The sequence below is a fragment of the Ambystoma mexicanum genome, chromosome 11 (genome assembly GCF_040938575.1).
Source record: "Ambystoma mexicanum isolate Mex_15411 chromosome 11, UKY_AmexF1_1, whole genome shotgun sequence".
NCBI lineage: Eukaryota > Metazoa > Chordata > Amphibia > Caudata > Ambystomatidae > Ambystoma > Ambystoma mexicanum.
Window position 1 is genome coordinate 1,169,567,998 of NC_090934.1, and position 22,194 is coordinate 1,169,590,191.

Here is a 22,194-nt window from a genome sequence, read left to right on the forward strand (position 1 = left end):
AGGTTTAGAATTCTTCTTAACCTCTGACATTGCTATGGGCAAACCTCCAGAGCATTGTCCTAGGCCTGCCAAGCCATTACAAAAGGGGAAAGACCACATGCAAATCAGGCTTGTTCCCCCAAACCAAATGGGGCCGTCGAGCCCAAACTGCTAGGTCACATCCCTGCTGCACGAGACCACAAGCATACCCAGACATATAATATTTCTTAACAGTTCTTAGTAAGCTTTGTACTTCTCTCCAGGCTTTCTCCGGAGTTAATTTAAGTGTTCCTGCTTCACTTTGTTTACTGTTACCCTAAGTATGGCTGTGAGGGAGACTACTCCCGAGTCCTTGGTTATCTTTGCCAGAATCACTGAGACAAGGGAGATTACTCAGAGGCTTTGGTAGGATTTGCACCAACTACTGAGGTGAAGGAGATCACCCCTGAGAAGTTGGTCAGCTTTGCAATTATTATTGAGGAAAGGGAGATCACTCACAATGCTTATTCCATTTTGTTTCCTCTTACAATAAGTACTGCTACAAGGGAGATCATTCCCAATGCTTCAGCCAACTTTACAGCAATTACTGAGATGAGGGAGATCACTTTCTATGCTTTAATCAACTTTGCAAGAATTACTGAGACGAGGCAGATCACTCCTGATGCACTTTTTACTCTCCCCCACACTCCTACTGGGTCTACTATGGTTCCAGTCACCTTTTTCTTCCTGGGATCACATCGCCGGTTCTTCCTGGGATGTTTGGTTCGCTCTTCTATGTTTGTCGTTCTCTGCTGCTCTTCTCTCGCTTCTCTGTACCCTGTTTCCGTTCTGCAGGACCTATGGTTTACCAGTATTAGGGTTGTTAAGGGACCTACTAGACCACTTACCTGAGGTCATGCCACTGTTAATTGGATTATCACTTCTTCATTGATTGGGTCTCCGTCTAGTGCCTGAGGCTTCCTCTGACCTTTCATTCATGTCTCCTTGACCGAGGACTTGCTTCTACATCCGGCGTCTTGGTTGCCAGGTTTGAACGTCCTGGCAGGTGCGTCTTCACTTTGGTTTCTCTCTGGTTTCACTGGTTCCCTTTCAGGCAGTCCTTTGTTTGCATTCATGGCTGGTGGCTGGGTCCATCCCAGCGCAATGTCAAAGTATGTTGTCTGTATCGATGATGCACTCTTCATGCCTCCTCAGGGCCACCTATTCTCAGTACTTTGGATATCACATTAAAGAGTTGTTTGTATAAATCCTATAATCCACTTGTTCACAGTATTTCTATAAGACAGTGAATTTGATTTTGTAGGAAGAAAAGGAGGAGTGTCACAATAACATACAGTGGTAATGTCCAAGACTTTTCTTACAGATCTTAGGAATTTCAGGGACTCAAAGGTAAGAGGATTAGGGAGTTCCACCATGGTACGGGAGTCACCATCCCCATGAGGGAAGTCCCTCCCTGTGAGGTCCTCCCGCCTTTTACCACCCCTAGGGGGAATATCGTGTTACGGCCTTACCTTCCTAGCCTCACAGGGAAGGACTCCCCATGGGGAGAAGTAACATGAGCCCATGATTTGTCACAATGCCCCCCTATGGATTCCTCATTGCCCTCCAAAACAGACCCTCTTGGTGGATAGCATGTACATCTGTCCTGCTGTTTCCCAGTGACTGATTGCCAGGGAAAAAGGGTGGAACTGATGTAACATGGCACAACTGCACCATATATAATGGGCCGATGTCAGGTCTTGTGCAAGGCGCAAATATGCGCCAATCGGCGCCACACTATGCCCTCTGGAGTCAAAAAATTTTTCCAAGGCAGCTTGCAGTGGAGCTAGAAACCTATTGATGAGAAATCCATGGGGGAACATCCATCAGAAAGAACATTCCCGAGAGTAAATAATTTGTTCTAATGGATTCTTTCCTCCCTCAGATTACTAATTTTTAATGTTCTAGCTTTAGCACCACCTGTCTTGGAAACATTTTCAACACCACAGGACACAGCACGACTCTGTGTTTCCATCCAGTGCTGATGGGTTCCCCAAAGCAAAACCTGATGTTGGAGCCAAGTATATATAGCGCTGCTGTGACCCAAGACTTCTGTTACTTTTTTACATGTATTCAGTACACTTTTGAAACACCACTTAGCTGTGCTTTTTACTGCGTAATGCCTAACACTCTGAAGGCAAATTTCCCTATCGGATCCTCACAGTCTGTATCTTTACTGCCTGGGGTAGGACCATGACAGAGGATTACGGTTCCTTTTAGTCTATGCATTTGAAGGCCCTTCATTAGAGCACGCTGCAAAACTGTTTACTTTCAACCACAGGGATGTTAACAGGACCCTTCAAAGTGCCCAGCCCGGTGGACCTGGAAGACTGTGTCTAGATCCTGCTTCTTTCACCTTCTCTCTGTAAAAAGATTTCTGGATTGTTTTGCGTTTCCACATAAGGTCCAGTTGGTGAATGCATTTGAATCTAGCAGATTGGACTTCTGTAATGCAATTTATTTAGGTTTACCCAAAGCCTCGATCTCTAGACTCTAGAGGATTCAAAACGCAGTTGCAAGGGTTCTGCTAAATTTAGGTCACAATGATCACATCGCCCAGCACTGCGTGCATTACATTGGCTCCCAGTGGAGAAACATAAAAAATTGAAAGCACTCTATATTACCCACAGAGCGTTTTATAATGTGACACCTGTTGTCATTGGCTATAAGCTACATTGTTACTGGCCCTTAAGAGTTCTTCCTTCTGCCTCAGCCAATCTTCTGACTACTCCCAAATTTAGATTAGAAAGCTGGTGGGGGGGGGGGGTTGATTCTCTGTCCAGACAAAAAAACACTGGAGCTCCCGCCCGGTGACACTAAGGGGAATTGCAAACCATCTCGATTTAAAACATAAACTGAAGACCTTTGTGTTCCCACCTTGATGTGCGGCTTCCTGTCTGGGAGAGAGGGTGCTATCTGCAATCTGAGCACTATTTGGGGACAGCTTTTTCTCTTGTTCACCACCATAATGCTTTCTTAAGGTGTATGTTTGCGCTTTATAAGTGTTGGACCATACCGTACCATGGTCGAGGGGCCTGCAGAGGAGCCGGTTCTCAAGGACAAGAAGTTCCTCTCTTCCAGTGATTCTTCCAGGCATTATTATTCCTCCTTCAGGGAATGGAGTTTTCACTCCCATTCCAGGGACACTTTTGAGTACACATCACCTATGCAGGTACCAATCCCCACTAAGTCTCATAATAGAGATGATTTAGATACAGTACGACAGCAGATATTGGACAGCTTTGCCCATGTGCTGGTCGCTGTGACTCCACTGTGCTTTGTGAAGACGTAGAGGAGCCTTTGTGGACCGATGAGTCATGGCTGCCAGTTTGATTCCGGGGCTACCAGCAGACTCTGCTCTGCTGACCCAGCCACTCTCACCTCGATGTCAGCGGCGACCAATGCCATTTGTGCAGGAAGTTCATCGAAACACGTTCCTCCTTTGAGAGGACTTTACTTCTAAAGGTTGCCTGCAATCTTCGACAAGGAAGGTGCTGCTATTCCTCTTGGTTTCATCATCATCATAATAAGTTTATTCGGATAAAATCCATAAACAAATGCAGAGCAATACATAAACATAGACGAATGTGATAAAATACAATATTCATAATTACAGTAAAACACTCATTAAATAAAATCTGGCAACATACATTTTAAAATTAGGCATCCACGATACATTTTCTTCTGATCCATTCCTTTTTCAGAAATTCTAGGGAACACCAGGCAACAACTATTGGTTCATCCACGCAGCAATAATGTGAGTGCTGGTGGGCATCGATTAAAGTTAGCTTCTCTCATCAGTGGAATAATGGTCTGTTTCCTCATGTCGTCATAGCATGGACAAGACAAAATGTAACAGATCTTCTTTTACAGCACTGCAGCCTGGGCAGACGGAGGAATGTTCATAACCCTGCCAATTTCTCGTTTCGTCTCTTAAAAGCATAAGGATAGACCTCGCCCAGCGATCTACAGGTTTGTTACTATGTAACAGATAAGGCTGAATTACATCTGGTTTCATAAGAACTGTATGTTTTCTGTTTGACTCGAGAATAAGCCCAGTGAATTCGCTTTTTATTAAAATTAAGCATCGAAAGGCCATCTTACACATATTGCACGACTCTGGATACTGCAGGCTTGGGGGGTTCAATTGCCTCAGGCAAACAGAAATGAAATTCAGCCACAGTATTTTATGCCAGAGGGAACTTGAGAGTAAGCTTTTAATAATTTATGAGACAGGATAGCTCTCAGATTAAACCATATTCCAAGCCAGTGCATAAGTGGTGCCGCATAACAATCATCCCCAATGTGGGGTATTCCTAGTTCTGTATGCACAGTGTGGTTCAGAGCAGAACTACAGAGCCATAGTAGCTTCTTCAGGAAATTATTCTCAATAACCTCAATGAACGCTATATGTTCATTCCCCCACAGGGTTGCCCCATAGTTAGTGTGACATCCCGAGTGTGCACTGGGCATGCGCGAGCCTCGCTTGGGCCCGCGCATGCGCAATGTAATAAAGGAAGTCCGTGCGGCAGTTGCCGCCGGGTGATGCAGCCGGCAACATCGCGTCTGGCTCCTCTGTGCATGACTGTGCATGACTGTGTGTGTGCATGTGTGAGTGGCTGCCAATACCCCGCTGGGCCACACAACAACTGGCGACGAGGATGGGATGCTGCACGAGCGTTCGTGAAACACACATGGCACGTTGTAGCAGCGACGTCACGGCAGATGAGTCACGGACCCGGCGGGTGCATTCCGGCGACGTTCTAGAAGCAGGAGCACAGTGGTAGCGGCCTGAGAAGGTGCTCGTGCGCCACTGGCTCCATTTCTACCAATTTTTGGAACTTCTGGCTATCCTCCACACACAGAGGATGGCCCATTGAAGACATGCACCACATGAAGGGGACCTGAAAGCTGCAAAATGAAACAAGGGGGCCACCCCACGCAGTAAGAGAAGTGAAGGTACGTGCAAAACCCTCCAGAGTCAGGTTTGCGGCCTCCAGCCCAGCAGGAGGTGCCTGTGCCACCTGTGAACATGGCAGACAGTGATGGAGAGGCAGAAACTGCAGCGGTGGCGGCGAGAGCACAACAGGGAGCCTTGTTACCCATGCAAGAATTTGATGTTTCAGGCCCCCCTTCGAAATTGGGCCCAAGATGGCGGCTTTGGATCAAAAAACTGGATATGTATTTTACAGCAACGGGGATTAATGATGACAATGCAAAGAGGGCCACCTTGTTATACTCGGCAGGCCTAGAGGTCTTACGCATTTACGAGTCCCTCAACTTGCAGGTAGGCACATACGCCGAGGGGAAGAAGGCGCTGGAGAACTATTTCATACCGCTCTCGAATGTCGACTACGAGAGGTTCCTCTTCTGCGGGGAAAAGCAGAGAGAGGAGGAGTCGCTTGACCAGTTTTGTGCCCGGCTTCGAATGATGGCCACCTCTTGTCGATGGGACAATGATGAGTGCATGATACGTAATCAGGTTCTACAGGGTTGCAGCTCCATGAAACTGCGGAGACAAGTGTTAAGAGAACCAGGCTGGTCCCTGCAGCAGATATTGGACAGTGGCAGAACATTTGAGCTGGCCGAGTCCAGAGGTGCGAAAATGGACGCGGCGGTGCGTCCAGGAGCATCGGAGGAAGCATTCGCCATGGGGAAACGGTCGAAGTCAAGAGACAAGTGGGGGCAGAGAAAGCAGGAAATTCGCTCGACTGCGGGGTCTGATGCCATTTGCCAGCAGTGCGGCTATGATCTGCCCCACTCAGAGGAATGTCCTGCCAAGGATAGGTCATGTGGCAGATGCAATGGACCTGGCCATTATGCCCGAATGTGTCGCGCCCCCGCCCCAGTGTCAGTGCAGAGAGGCCCAGCCAGAGCACGTGGTGGTGGCTCAAGGAAAATGCGAAGCATCGCGGCGTTGGAGCAGGAGATACAGAGGCTTCAAATGGCAGAAGAGGAGGAGGAGGAAGAAGAAGTATTCTTCATCTCGAACATTACTTCAGGTGCCAAGAACAAGAGACAGCCTAAATGCGTAGTGGACATCCAGGGGGTGCCGACGCAAGTGCTCATCGACACAGGTGCATCGGTCTGTGTGCTGGCCGCAGACCACTATCGGCGGATTCCGGGACCGCCGGCGCTAAGCACATCAACTGCCAAGATCTTTACGTTTGGAGGGGACACCCCCCTTCCAATTGATGGCGTGTTTATAGCGCCCGTGTCCAAGGAAGGTAAGACCATAAAGGCACGTTTCTTCGTTACCGACGTGAGCCGCCACTCGTTACTCAGCTGCGCAGCATCCGAGGCCCTGAATTTGGTCCATTTCACGATGGCAGTTTATCAAATGGACATCGAGGTGCTGTTAAACAAATTTACAGGCATTTTTGAAGGGGTCGGAAAGTTAAAAGCAACACCGGTGCGGCTGCACATTGATAACACGATCAGGCCAACCGCCCTGAAGCACAGGCGGATTCCGTTCCACCTGAGGGAAAAAGTTGAAGAGGAGCTTCGCTCGCTGGTCGACAATGACATAATTGAAAGGGTGGAAGGGCCAACACCCTGGGTATCCCCCATAGTAGTGGTGCCAAAGCCGAAGCAGCCAGGGGCTGTGAGAATTTGTGTGGACATGCGTCTCCCCAATGCCGCAATTAAGAGGGAGAGGCACCTTACGCCAACGCTGGACGATATTATAGGCGAACTACAGGGAGCGAAAGTATTTTCGAAATTAGACCTACGAGCGGGTTATCACCAGCTTGAGCTCCACCAAGACTCTAGGTTCATCACCGTCTTCACGACGCACGAGGGGCTTTACCAATTTAAACGTCTGAGTTTTGGCATCTCCTCAGCGGCGGAGGTTTTTCAGAACACTATAAGAGGGGCACTCGCAGGCCTGAAAGGGGTGTTGAACATAAGTGAGGACATCTTGGTGTTTGCGGACACAGAAGCCGAGCACATGAGAAGGCTCGAGAGCACACTCAAGAGGTTGCACGACCTAGACCTCACCTTGCACCGCCAGAAATGTGAGTTCCTCAAAGATCGGATTGGGTTTTTTGGGTTCATATTTCATGCAGCAGGAGTGTCACCGGATCCGGAGAAGATCAGGGACATTCGAGAGGCAGCGGCGCCAACATCCCCCACGGAGGTAAGAAGCTTCCTGGGGATGGTGAACTATTGCGGACGCTTTATCAAGGGCCTCGCCTCCTTATCAGAACCCCTCAGAGCATTGACCAGAAGCGATGCAGTGTGGAAGTGGGAAGGCAAGGAGCAGGAGGCATTTCAGGCCCTCTAAAATGCCCTGTCGGATGGGGACACTATGGCCTACTTTAACCCCGCCGTAGAGTCGGAGATTGTCGTCGATGCCAGTCCGGTGGGAGTGGGGGCAGTACTTTTGCAGCCGGATGGAAGGGGAGACATGAGACCCATTGCGTACGCCAGCAAGGCCCTCTCTTGCACTGAAATGCGATACTCGCAAATTGAGAGGGAGGCGCTTGCCATTTTGTGGGGCTGCCACCATTTCCGCCTATATATTTTGGGAAAGCCTGTGATAGTGGTAACAGACCACAAGCCCCTACTACCAATACTGGCGGGTCTATCTTCGAAGCCGCCACCAAGAATAGAGAGGTGGATGCTGGCCCTGATGGAGTATGGGGTGCGACTAATATATAGGCCAGGCACCAACAATCCGGCGGACTACCTATCACGTCACCCCAACGCTGGAGGTACCAACAAAGGCGGAGAGGTGTCAGACTGCCAGGGACTACTCTGTCATGTGGTGGATGGGGCGCTCCCCGTAGCGTTGTCGAGATCAACCATTGCCTCAGAGTCATCCAAGGTTTAAGTTTTTGACATCACTAAGGAGGCCATTAGGAGTGGAGAATGGAGGGAGATGCTGCGCAACAACTCCCGGCGCCAGTAGGAGGCCCAGAGAGATCTTCAGGCACTCTGGCGGGTGAAGGAGGAGCTCTCAATCTCAGATGATGGTCTGCTACTGAGAGGGAGGCAAATTGTAATCCCGCAGACACTAAGGAGGCGGGTGCTTGAACTGGCACACATCGGATATCAAGGGGTGGTCAAAACGAAAGCGAGACTACGACCAAAGGTGTGGTTTCCGGATCTAGAAGAAAAGGTCGAGGGCTTCGTGAAGAGGTGTTTGGCCTGCCAGGCGGCGACCCCAGGAGAAAGGGCTCCCCCTATAAGCTCGATGGAGCGGAGTGAGAAGCCGTGGGGGACAATCCATGTAGACTTTGGTTCGACGGGTCGGGGCATGTATTTCCTGGTAGCCGTTGACCAATGGTCGAGATACCCGGAGATGGAGGTGGTAGAATCGACGGCAACAGAATTCACCACGAGGGCATTCGACAGAATGTTTGCAGCACACAGCTTTCCGGAGATGCTCTGCTCCGACAACGGGCCGCCGTTTACCGGCAACCAATTTGCGCAATATCTCCGTGATAGGGGAATACAGCACCGCAGAGTCTCGCCACTGTGGCCTCGCGCTAACGGAGAAGCGGAAAGAATGATGCGCACGCTGAATAAAGTGCTGAGGATCTCGGCCAACGGAGGTGACGACCTGCAGAAGAAGCTAGTGGAGTTCTTGCGGGAATATCGGACCACACCCCATCAGTCCACGGGTGTCGCCCCGGCGGAGGCACTGTTTGGGCGCTGCCCCAGAGGAATGATACCTGAAATGGAGGGAAGGAGTCCGGGCATCATAGACAATGAAAAAGTATGACAAGAGCGGGCCATACACAACCAGAAGGAAAGTGACAGACGAGGCCTGCAGGGCAAGGAGAACCGTGTCGGAGATTCAGTGCTAGTCAAGAACCGTCACCCCGAAGGTAAGCTAGCTCTACCGTTTGAACCGCACCCTTGGAAGGTCACCCATGTAAAGGGGACCATGGTGACGGCCGCCTGTGAGCGTGGTACGATCACGCGTAACGTATCTTTCTTCAAGAAGGTGGACACATCAACAGGAATGTCCGGTGCACAAGCCGTGCCCGCCCAGGAAGAGGGCCCTGAAGAGCTGGGTGAGGAACCCGTGAACATCGGAGCCCCAGCGGCGGAAGCGAGCACGGAGGCCCCACCAGTCACGTCTAGGTATCCCTCAAGAGTGTCAAGGAGACCGCCTGCCCGTCTCAAGGACTATGTGTTGGACTCAGGGGACTGAGCTCAGGATACCGGTGGCCGTCAGTAAGTGATGGGAAGAGACCTGCTGCCAGGTCGCTCCAGTTAATGTTTTACTAAGTTAACTTCATGGTGTTGTTTGTTGTTAAAGATAAAAAGGGATGTGACGTCCCGAGTGTGCACTGGGCATGCGCGAGCCTCGCTTGGGCCCGCGCATGCGCATTGTAATAAAGGAAGTCCGTGCGGCAGTTGCCGCCGGGTGATGCAACCGGCAGCATCGCGTCTGGCTCCTCTGTGCATGACTGTGTGTGTGCATGTGTGAGTGGCTGCCAATACCCCGCTGGGCCACACAACAGTTAGTAGCAGCCTTTTGCTTGTATTCTATACACTTCAAGGATTAGGTTAAGTGGTTGACCTTGAGACATGTTCGTAAATCGAGATATGCACCCCCAGTATCTTTTTCATTTTAATGCCTTGTCTCTGCACATAGGCCGCACTACTAGCAGAGACCATCTGTTTAACATCCAGGACGTCATTTTTCATCCCTCTAAAAAGATCATCAAGGATGGTCAAAGAAATATTAAGGGAGTTTTTTAATGACAGAATGACATCCAAAGCGCCAATTTCATGTCCATGACTTCTTCCAAGCTCTTAAAGTCACTGGATACTGAGACCATGCTATTGTCTGCCTCTGATATTGCTGAGTGTAGCAAGCCTCTGCTCTCATTACCCCTCTCTGCAGCGCTGTCACTGTTTAGGATTGTATCAGACAATACTTAATTTAGCAAATGGTCTACTCCAGCCCCCACAGAAGGGCCTGTCAAATGTATACGGGGGGGGGGGCCCAAGGGTGCTAGAATTGGAACGTGATGAAAAGGTTAATATGCCCTCCTTGTCACCTGTATGGCTTGAGACTACTTCAATTGCCCTCTCAGTGTTCAAAATGTGTTCTTCAATTTTCCCTGCCATCTGTTTCCAGTATTAGTTCAGAGTGGATTGTTGGGAGATGAGAGCGCCTTGTGTCTTAGCAGCATTTTGCCTCTGCTTGCTCTTTTTGCTTTTGCTCTCGGCAGGCAAAAGATCTCTTGCCTTGCATTTGGTCATGATGGGGTCCCACTCTTAATGCACGCCCACCAGGGTGAACCAACACAAACCGGTGCCAGGTTAGTCTGGTTAGACAGATCTTATGAGACTATGGGCCTCATTACGAGCATGGCTGTAGCCATGCCTTTATGGCAGGCACGGCTACCGCCATGCTCGCTACCGGCACCGCCTCCCGCCATTGGGCAATAACCGGCCCATTACGAGATGAAGGGGCCGGTAATTGCCCATTCGCGGGAGGCGGTAATGCCGGGCTCCCGATCCCCATTCTGCCCCATAGGGCACAATGGGGGTGGGGAGCATGGTTGCACCGGCACCGTTGATAACAGCGCCGGTGCAATCACGAGTTCTGCTCGCGGGTGCCGCACAGCCCCCAGGTAAGACCTGGCGGGCTGTCAGAAACCCGCGAGCAGAACTCGTAATGCGGCGGCCCGGTATGAACGGTGCCGGTGCCCTACTGGCACCGTTCATACCGTGGCCGCCACTATTGTAATGATGCCCTATGTGAGTTGTGCAGATGTATAAAAAAACGGCGATCAATGCCAGGAAGACTGGACGACACGACTATGCCACTGAGCAGCGCACGCGTGCCAAGCTGGGCCAAAACCGACCAGGCCTATACAGAGATCTTATGCACAGCCGTGTTGGACTGTGCAAGCAGAATTTGGACAGGAATGTGTAAATTGTGCAGAATGTGCAAACTTTGAAATTGTGCAAATTAAGCAAATATGTGCAAACCTGCAGACAACAAACAGTGCCAGACAGACCGGGCAGGGCACACCCGTTAAGAATGGCATAATCAAACCAGATTGTGCAAGTTATGCAAGCTGTGCAAGTATAGAAATTGTGCAAATGTGTGCAAGTATGTGCAAACCCACAAACAATGTAAACACACCAGAACACCTAAATGGAGTTCTTATGGAATGCCAGTTATACCATTCAAACAATACTTATTACTCATTATACAGGTGTCTGCAAGACAACAAATGACAGCAAATAATATCAAGGCAACGGGAGAGTGACCCAACAGGCAGAATTCACAAAAACCATAGCAAATATAATGTGAGTGTAAAAATTCATGAGATTTCATATAAGCTCTACATACTAAGAGGAACAGACAATACAACCAATACATGTCATTCAGTTATTAAAAGATTTCAAGATAAGACAGAAAAATTACAAACAGTGCAATGCAGACCAGCTAACCCAAATAATTGTTGCAGCAATTATTTTGGAAGTGTAAAACCCAATGCCGATATCAATCAATGACGAGAAGCCGAGAGCACGGAAACGGAAGGAAGAGAAAGTGGAAGGTGCCCAGGGCACGCCCAATCCTCTTAAAGGGCTGCCTTAGTCTGTCTCCCCCCTCCCCCCAAGCCGCCTGACAGTCCAAAAACAAGGTCCTTGAATCAGGTGCCAGAGAGACCAGAAGCTGACCAAAAGCTGGTATAATACGGCCAACCCCTCAAACCTGTCTTGCTTGCTGGATCAGAGAGTAAAGCCAAATGAACGTGTAGTTGTTTCAGAGTTTTTAGTTTTTAGGTTTCACTTCTAATTTAGCCCCGATTTAACCCCGATTACCAGCTGCCCGCCGGCAATTATGGTCTTTAGTCCATATGGACCAATGTTCCAGATCTCCAAGTGACCACAGTTTTGTGCTACCCAAAAAAGTTAGACAAATAATCGCACAGGCCATTGGGGTGAATAGGGAATAGTGAGCAGTTGAGACTTCAAATAATCATCAAGCAGTGTGTTCAATCAGAAAGCTCTGCGCTCAGTAACACCAAGTCAGTTTGCTTACCAGAGCTTTAAACAGCAGTCTCCCCCGCCTCACCTGACTCCAACAGATCACAAGAGACCACTTTCCTCACCACTTGCCTCCCGTGCAGCGCCCCGCTCTGGAATTGGTGTTATGTCGTGTTATGTCGTGAGGGATGGAAAAAACACTCAAGGTAGACCACAAGAGACCACTTTCCTACCCACTTGCTTCTCGCACAGCACTACGCGCTGGAGTGGATGTTATTTAGTGAGGGATATATGTTATGTAGCAAGGGATATATTTCAGGGAGAATGAAGACACATCTGAGAAGTGCTACAGTGAGGTGATGGAAATGACGGATCTTGCACAAATCTTCAAGGGGACAGCGGCTTGGACACCTCCCCAGATTCAAATATCCTTCCCGGTGTTGGGGCCACATAGGCCTCTCACTTCGTTTCAAAAGTTGATAGCAAAGGTGGTGGAGACATTGGGATTGTCTGTCCCCACTGGGCCTCAGATCCAATATGACTTGATGGATATTTCGAGTGAGGGTACCTCAATGGAGACCCTGTTGCACTTCGATCTATCGCTGTCGACTTGGGAGAAACCAGCCCCTCCTGCTGCGGTAAACAGGGACCTTGTTAAGAAACATCACCAGGTTCCATCAGATCTAAGATTCGTCATCATGCATCCGTCACTCGAGAGCTTGGTGGTGCAGGCCGCAGCGGCATGCTTAACAACCATGTTGTGTCCTTCATTGCCCCTGACTTAGAGAACAAGAAGTTGGGTGCCATGGGATGAAAGGTTTTTGCGTCTGGTAGCTTTGCAGACTGTGAACACTACTTGCACCCTGGCTAAGTAAACATGCGATCTGTGGACTTTCATCTCTGGTGCGACTGAGAATGTATCAACCTAGGAGATGAATGAAGGTTTTAACAACCTTGTGAGTGATGAGATTGACGCTGCAGTTGAGCCTTATCATGGCTGGTTTGTGTGGCACGTGCTATGGGCATGGGTTCATTCCTGAGGAGGCACTCATGGATGAGGATGTATATGCCATTTGATATTAAACACCTCTTTGAGGCAAAGACTGATAGGCAACTGCGATGTCCTTGGGTTTTGGTTTCAAATGGGTACAGGGGCCTGCATCCCACTGTGAATCTGAGACTTGAACTTGACTTGCACCAGCACAAGGACAAATTAATGATGGTTACTCTAGCACAGATCCTCCAGATCTTCGAACTGCATGGGCTGGACTTCCAGGACAGCTACATCGATCTGCTGATTCATTCCAAGCACAGTAGGTCCATGAGGTGTTTATGGTTGGAAATACCCACAAACCAGTTCAGAGTTCTGCCATTCATTCTTTTCTTGGTATCCAGGGTATTCACCAAACTGCTGTCCTGGGGATAGTTAATCTCAGGAGGGAGAACATTTGCATCTTCCCCTGCCTGGATGATTGGCTCATTCACCCAGACCAGGTATCAGATCATCTGTACTGCATATGCAGTCAGTTGCACTGTCTGAACATCTCCCTGAATTTCAAGATGTCCCTTCTTTCACTGTCCCTTGTCCTCCGATTCATCAGAGCTGTCTTGAACGCGCGCCTGGGCAGGTCTTTCCATCCTGATGGATCGGATGGTGAACATCCTTCAAATGGTGCATATTTTTAATACACACAAAAAATCAGGGATATAATTGATTTGCTACACCTTCACCGGGTATAAACCCTGTTAGGTACTCAGTATATCGTATCACACACAAACAGATATAGAGCATGCAACAGTTCAAGTGTGCCCAACCACTTGTGATACAAACTGCCTTTTTATGAACATCAGGGCATTGTACATTTGCTGGCAAGATTCCGAGTGAAATCGGACTTCAGTGATGGAGCAAAGCGTGTTTGAAAACCTGCCCCCACCGCTGCCTGCGTTGCGTGTCACCTGTGGAGCCGAGGACACGCTCTGATATTCGGCTGCCTCATGCCCGACACCAACTGGAGCGCTGCCTGCCCCTCAGAGTACCTCTCTGGCGTGCAGGGTGCACGACCCTGCGATTGACTGCACTGGGCAGACAGAGCGTGTCTGACCGGCGATCCTGCTGACTGTGGAGAGGACCCGGCTATTTGCTGGGGAGCACTGCAGGGCTCCCCGCGGGCTGACGAAGCCCCTGCCTGGCGGCCTGACTGTGCCTGGGGGCGTGGCACTGTGTCTGTGGTCTGCGCGGGCACCTCCAGGGGGCCGAGGGCGAACAGATCACCGGCACCCACTTCCTGAACTGAGCGGGACGGCACAGACCGCCCGGCCTGCAGTAGCCGTGCTTACAGAGGGACACTTCTCAACACGTGGATGTGCCATGGGCGAGTGTGCCCTGCAAAATGACTGCGGTTGGCGCACGGGCAGTCTGACCCCGTATCTATTGCGCTGCCTGCGCAGTGTGAGAAGCGTGTGCTGCTGGCACGTGCCGGAGCACAGCCCCATCTGGTGACCCTGTGGTGAGCTGCTAGCGACGCCGGGGCTGCCCGGCCTGGTGGAGTGGTTTCAAGGCCTCTCTGAGGTGGGTGACAAGGCAGAAGCATATTGAGACTGGCATATGCTCATCCCGTGGGCAATTAGTGGCACTGCCCTGACACGGATGCGCCCTTAGCTGGGTGCATCATTGGCGGCTATTTCCTTGCCGCATCCAAGAACCTGGTCATCATATCTTTGTGGGAGTTTATACATGCACCTTGCAGGAAACGTCCTGCTGACAACCAACGAGGAAGCCTGATCGAACACCCATTTGAGTTGGATGCATGCTTGTGGGGACAACAACCCGGGGCTAGAGTGCACCCTGACAGTTAATCCTTGTATACTGCGAGCTGTGGAACCCCCGATCACCACTAATCCATCCCTGCAGTGCTGCATATGAAGTATTTGACTGGAGAAGACCATCGGATGCTGTGAAACACGGGGGCCTGATCCGCTGCACTGTCTGATGCCACTGGGCCATGAGGCGCAGAGTTGGCGAGGTTGCCTCAAAACACACCACCTTTGCATCCGGCGCTTAGCGTAACCCAGCGCTTAATTACAACTGTGTTAGCGTAACCCAGCGCCTAATTACAACTGTGCGCTGCAGCGCCCTATACGGCGACCGATCCACCTGGCAGCCTACGACTCTAACTGTGCAGACTAGATCGCTGGGCGACAGCACATTGACGTGAAGCCCCCTTGTCTGTGGTAGGCGACCCTGCCACCCCCCACTGCATTAACTGCCGAACGCCCTGGGTCAGTAGGTGAAGAATGAACTCTGTGCAGCCACGGGGTTCAACATGTGGGGGACTGCCAGCAACCCCCCCTTCATTACAGAGTGTCTGATATAGCTGAGATCAACATGACAAAAAGGGGCCGGATCCATAAAAAAGGGCCCCATGGATACGTATACCAGCACCCCCGTGAAACACCCAGACCTTGCTGTGGTGACAACTGAAGATGAGGGCACGCTAGAGATGACCACCTCCTTACTGCTATGCAAAATGGCTTCCTAGCCGTGAATGTGAAGCTTGACGATATTGTTTCGACCATCAGCTCTTTGAAATCCAAACTTGAAAAAGAAGGGCCACGCATCACAGAGGTGGAGACGAGAGTAAGCAAAGCCGAAGACAAAGTTGGGAAACATGATCGCAACATTGCACACTTACAACAAGAATTCAACAAAGTATGCAATAAGTGCGATGACTTGGAATCAAGGTTGCGCCGGAATAACATCTGTATTGTCGGGATTCCAGAAGCCGCCTGCAAAGGCCCAATGGAACAATTCATAGCGAACCTTTTGAAATCATTATTTGATCCCACTCACTTCTCACAACACTTCCTAGTTGAAAGGGTGCACCAGGTTCTTGCCCCAGTCCCCAGGCTGGGCGCCCCCCCTCGCACAACGCTAGCCAAACAGTTAAACTATCGAGGTAGACACCTCATCCTATGCATAGCTAGGGAGAAGGGCGCTCTCCGATTTGAATCCTCTGACATACATATCTACCCAGAGTTTGCCACGAACGTGCTGTCAAAACGCAAATCATTTGATACAGTTAAAAAAACTGCTTGGCACCCGGCAAGTACAATATTCACTACTGTACCCGGCGAAACTGCGCATACACCATGGAGGGAGAGCGCATTTCTTCGAGGACCCCGATGAAGCTACGGCGTACATTGAATCCCAAATCTCTATTCCGCTCCCAGTCCTAAACCTGGAATGGAACACTCGGCCCGTCTCGCAACCGCTGTGACGCATGCTTCCATTATGGCTAGCAGACCTGGTTTTCCTCGAGTGGATACATAGTGGCACGGTCGAATTCTTCACTAGAAATGAGGGGACAGTTCAACACCACAGTACAGTAAGGTGTGGGAGGCATACAAAGTATGGGTTAGAGGGGAGATCATTTCCACAGCCTCTGGGACACTGAGAACCATCAGGCGAGAGATAGAGGGGGTGGAGGCCAATCTAAAAAAACTGGAAGATGAATATGGTGGCACTCACGACCATGCTTTACTAGGTTGTATTAAGGGGAATCTGCTTAAGTTCAGGGAAGTAGCTGATAGAGAAGCCAAATTACTTTATCATCCTGTACGGGCTAGACCATACGGCGAGGCCGACAGCCCGGGACGCCTGCTGGAAAACACGGTCAAGTGTGAGATCGGCTCCCAACATATTACGGGAATTCTTGGCAGAACTGGTACAAATCCCTATATTCTAACTCTGATAAATGTACAACAATAGAACTAGAATCATACCTCAATGGGATACCTCTCCCGGTGCTCTCGGAAGAGGGCTGTTTGAATATTAATGTACCATTGACCACTGACGAGATTGTCAAGGCCATTAAATCACTGCCCTCTGGTAAGGCACCGGGCCCAGATGGCCTAGTCAACGAACTCTACAAAGAAATGGGCGCCACCCTTGCTCCTCAGCTGCTGTGTATATGGGACGATGCACTACATACTGGCAGGCTTCCCCCGTCAATGTCAGAGGCAGTGATCACAGTCCTACTGAAGCCTAACAGACTGCCCTCAGACATGAACTCGTACAGGCCATTATCCCTAATCAACTCAGAGACAAACCTTTTCGCCACTAGGCTTCTCCCACATATGACAAAACTAGTGCATCCTGACCAATCAGGATTTATTCCCAGGCGGACGACGGCCTTCAATTTACGCATGCTGTTCGGTATAATTGCACAAATCAACATATCGGTGCAGGCGGTGGCGGCTTCCCTGGATGCCGAGAAGGCTTTCGAGTCGGTCTCCTGGCAATTTCTGTTCTCCGTGCTGCACCGTATGGGTCTGGGCGGGTTTTTCATCCAATGTGTTCACTTGCTGTATTCCACCCAAGCAGCCAGGGTTCGAACTGGGTGCACTGTGTCCCCTTTGTTTCTGCTGGAGCAGGGCACGAGACTGGGTTGTCCGCTATCCCTGTTGTTTTTTGCCCTCACTATTGAACCATTGGCCTGCATTATGCACCTCAGGCACATCCATCGTGGCTTGCGTATGACGGGCCCCGACGGGCAAGCTTTGGTTTTAGACACAGACAGACTTTTAATTTCAACTCTTTGACTCAATTTTTTCCTAGTTTCGTTCAGGTAGGGACATCCCACCTTAGCAAAGGGCAAATTAGGCCTTCTACCATCGTGGAATTTGAGTTAATAAATGGTTTCTGTTTGAACTTTGAATCGGCTGTCTGTGTCTTACTTCATGATGCCTTCACAGTGCCTAGTTACAAGTGGGAAGTACCACCCTCAACCACTCAATGCCTGCACTATCCCATGCTAGCCAGTGTTTTCTCTCTTCTTTTCCAGAACTATGACCTCCAGAAACCCTTAGGGTGAAAAATTAAGCACCCGACCTATGCATGGTAGATGTGGCAAGTAACCCAGAGCCAGCAGAACATTGCTTACCACACACCAGCGACAGATGCCGCACTGCAGCAGAGTCAAACCGCTGAAATCAACTTTTGCTATGCTGCACAGCCATCACAAAATGATGGCAGATCTGTAGTGAGAAAAGGTTAGGGATTATAGAACATTTTATAAAATTGCACCTGTGTATGCCGGCCCAGGGAACAAGCAAGATAGAGATGGGCTGAGGGAAGGAGTTGAGCACACAGGCCAATAGAAGGGGTGCAGAAGGCTAAACTACACTGACGGCACTGTAAAAATGAGAGAACAGAACAGCTGAGTGTGGGGTTTTCGGGTGAGGTCAGGTGGACAGGAAACAAACCAAGACACCATGTGGAGAACGGAAGGTGGAGCAGAGCATGGGAGATTGAGAGATAACTTATTCAAAATTGGGAGCAGCTCGTACCTTGTGTGAGTGTGTTTATGGTGTTTGAGACAGATGACAGAGAAAGAGTAGGAGGATAAGTGAAAGTGTATAAGAGTGAAATGGGTGGATGTAAGTGGGAGGAAAGTAGAGGGTAGTGGAGAGCAAAGGAGAGGAAAGTAGAGTGGAAGGGATGGGGAGAGGAAAGTAAGAGGGGAGAGTAAAGTATGGAGGAAAGGAGCTTAGTAGAGCGAGATGATTGGAGAGAGAGAGTGAAAGTAGAGAGTTGGGGGAAGTGGGAGTAAAAGAAAGGAAGGAGGAAGAGAGAACATTCAGGGGCAGGAATGCATGGGTATGGAAGAGGGGTTATGAGTGAAACGGAGCAGTTAAAAAGGTACAACATCCCATCTTAAAGCCAAACATCAATGGAAGATTAGGCTGAGTTCCACCGGGAGGAACCCTGCATGGAGTTTGGGTAGAAAAGGCCAAGCCCTTAGGTCATCATCACACCAGTCAGCATTTCGGACATTAGGGGTTAACAGTTACTAGTTGTCAACTACTTCAACCACAGGCATAGGGAAGCCTGGGCTAGGGTGGTGGAAAGCCCATGGTAGGTGAGAGGGGGCAGCCTTCAATGTGTCCTATTTGCCTCACACGTCATCAAAATTCAGTCTTATTGGAATTGTAAAAAACGTAAAACCCTTGAACCATCTTCTGGATTACTGGAATTTGTATGGCCATCTGTGAAAACGATATCAAATAAATACACCATTGGAAATTAACACTAGTTTAACTGGCAAAAAATGTACAGGCAATTATATGTTTTTGGAGAGGATGTTGGGAGGAGGTTTATTTTCAGCACATTTTGCAGAGCTGTAGTCCTATTCAGAATTATTGGGGGGAGGTAAGATAGTTGATAAAAGAAGTAGTTGGAATAAAAAGCTAGCTTAGCCCATTTTTATTATTACTTGGGCTGCACCCTAAAAAGTATTGCGTATGGAGCCTGTGATGAATCCAATAAAGTCATCACTTGTTTCCTGGTGGTGGCCTCCCCCCATGTGCCCAGGGGGCGGCAGCTGCTACCTGATCTTGACCGTGGGGGTGGATGTATGAGGGAGGATTCCATGGGAGGAGAGATACAGGCCTGCTCTGTCTGAGTGAGGCATGACATCAGACTGAAGCAAAGTCAGAGGCCCACCCGGACATCATTGAGCCAAGCCACTAACCTGCAGTGGTGGTCCCTTAGTAGTTTGTCTCAAAATGACTGACAGATGGAACAGTCTTAAATGCCGTGTGCCGGGTAGGCAGTAAAGGCAATCATTGTGAAGGTCTTCCACATAAACATTCTTGAGGCAGAATCTGGCACAGTAAAAATAAGAGGCTCTTCCTCTTGGCATGCAACATGGGTCGAGTACAATTATAATTGTTCTTTTATAACGTGCTTAGTACCAACAAGTGGTTTGTAAGCGTGGGATCGGAATTCAAACCTGTGTTGCGCTGCGTTGTCTTGCTTCCAAGAGAAATGCATTGCCCCTGATCTATCCTTCCTGGAGTTGAGTATCTGCTCCAATGGTGCAGTGGCTCCTGGAACAGGAGCAACCCCAGACATCACCGGAGTAAAGGATTCACACAAACGTTGTGAAAAGGAAAAAACTTCTAGAAAAAGTGAATATTCTGAGAGAGATTTCTGAGTACTCCCAACACATAATGTGCAGTAAAACAATCTGAAGATGACCTCCAGGGGTGGATCTAAGGGGAAAATGACTATACTAGACCACTAAAGTAGCTGCAGTTTCAGTTTTAAAAATAAACTACTCTATGTTACTGAGGTTTCCCAGCCTGTCGGCAGGGAATACTCATGCAGCATGTGCATCTATGACCGATGCAATGCTGGAGAAAGTAGTGTTACAATTTATTTAAAAAAAGAATGTGCCTCACGAGTTCGTCATTCGGACCAAGAAGGATCTAACATACTTGTGCAAAACTGACTTCATTTTAAATGTCTCACAGGACAATTATAAACAGAAACTATGGGAAATAAGTACGTAAGAAAACAAAACAGTGGCTTTTGTAATTTCAATAAGATCACAAATCTAAATTTAAAAAAATGAACAAACAACCGTTACCTCTTCTGAGGCTGGCTCGACAGCCTTGAGCAAATCAGAGACTGCGCCAGCCAGTGTTCGGGCAGCACCCAGCAGGTTCTCCCCACTTCCCACCTCATCATCCATCAGTGCAGCCAGCAGCTTAACCCCCTTGGACATCTCAGTCAGGTTGGAGGAGATGGTTGTGATGGCACAGCCTACAGCTGTGTAGTCTGTATCCACTGGGTCACCTGCAATGAATGAAGTTTCATTATGAATGTGGAGGCTGTTTATGTTCATTAAAACAACAATGCAATTTGTGTCCTTGTGCTGCAGGAAGGCATTCAGTTAGGTATGTGCTTCAGTCAGCTTATGAAAATATACTTGAAGTGTTCTACAAAAAAGGCACGTATTGCTGAAGGCTGACGACATTCACCTCCACAGGGAAAATTGGAACGTAATGGCTAATGAAAGTGTCCAAAGGCCAGCATTTACAGAGAACTGCCACCATTATGAATGTATGATTTTTCTTTGTGCAGGTTTTTCCCTAAGGATCCCATTACTAAAATTCCACTTACTTACCATCCAATAAAACATGTCAATATTATGGTTACATTTACAAAATGATTGAATAGTAACCACTTTAACCATGTAATGTGCATCGGAAGAAAAGGCCATGTAAGCCACATATGTTGAGCTGGGCCTTGAGGTTCACCTCAATTCAGAGCCACAGAGAAAAGCACTATGGGCATGTAAATTAAGGGCTCCAAGAAACATTAATGTCATCAACTTTACTCTGTGGCTCTGAACTATAGATGAACATCCAGAAATGACTACTAGGTGCCTACTTAGATTGCAATAACAAAGCCATGATTTTCTGAAGCCACTTGAGCACAGGCTTATATGTTGGTTATTAAGTGTTAAGACAGATTTCTGAACTCTGACCTGGTGGGCAGAGGTTCAGAAGGGCAGCCTAGTTTCTTGGAACAGCGTAACCCTCTGAACAAGCCAGACCAATCAATGTAGCATTGGCGGCGGTCAAGACTAGGTCTCAGGAGGGGTGAGGGTGACTGAAAGACCTCAATGAGCACACAGAGTAAAGGACACTTACAAATCACTCCCAGTCAGGTGAATATATATCTAAAATACAAATACATTTATTCCAAGGCCTTTGCAATTCAACACACAGTAGATAATCACAGCAATACTATTAAACCAACACAATCCTGTCTATACACAAGACCAATGGGGTCTAAAGGATGAATGCACCAAATGGGTCCACAACCTAAACAGGGAAGGAAGCAGGCAGTGCAAGCAGACTTTAGGCCCTTCTGCATCAACCACAATCATAACTCAAAGGCAGTCCAATCCCTAAAATGAGGGGAGCCTAATGCTCAAATGTACTTGCAAAGCTGGCGCACGCGGTAGTTCAAATGGCTAAAACGGGGTCTCTTCAAGGGTCTGTAGCAGCTCAGGAAGGTGGGTGAGGTGATGAAGAATAGGTTCCCACTATTCGAGGAAGGGCCTCCACTTGAGGGCAGAGTCAATTCCAAGAGTTGGGAATAGTTCGCACTAGCAGGAGAAAGGAGAGGGGCCCTCAGGGGCCACTCGTGCATAAAAATGGATGGATGCGCTAGGGGCCACCGATTAGGGTTGCAATTACTCACCGACCCCCGGCGCACTCTGGACCAAACTTCGGCAGTCGAGTCCACTTCGGTTGCAGGTTCAAATGCGGCAATCTCGCGGTTCTGTGGTTCTCAGCGATGAAGTTACAGCGTTGATTCCCCAGCGGTTCCTCGACTCTGCTTCGTAGTTTCGG

The 22,194-nt window shown here is 49.0% G+C and overlaps 1 protein-coding gene across 11 annotated transcripts in view; it reads right to left on the reverse strand.

The window, feature by feature from the left end:
• The window catches only part of TLN2 (talin 2), a 7,472,684-nt gene that overhangs the window by 5,999,771 nt on the left and 1,450,719 nt on the right, over window positions 1-22,194 (reverse strand). For all 11 annotated transcript variants that reach the window (XM_069624483.1, XM_069624482.1, XM_069624486.1 and 8 more), the window contains one exon: window positions 20,418-20,626. In XM_069624483.1, the coding sequence (XP_069480584.1) occupies window positions 20,418-20,626 (209 nt within the window). The remainder of the gene's footprint in view (window positions 1-20,417; window positions 20,627-22,194) is intronic.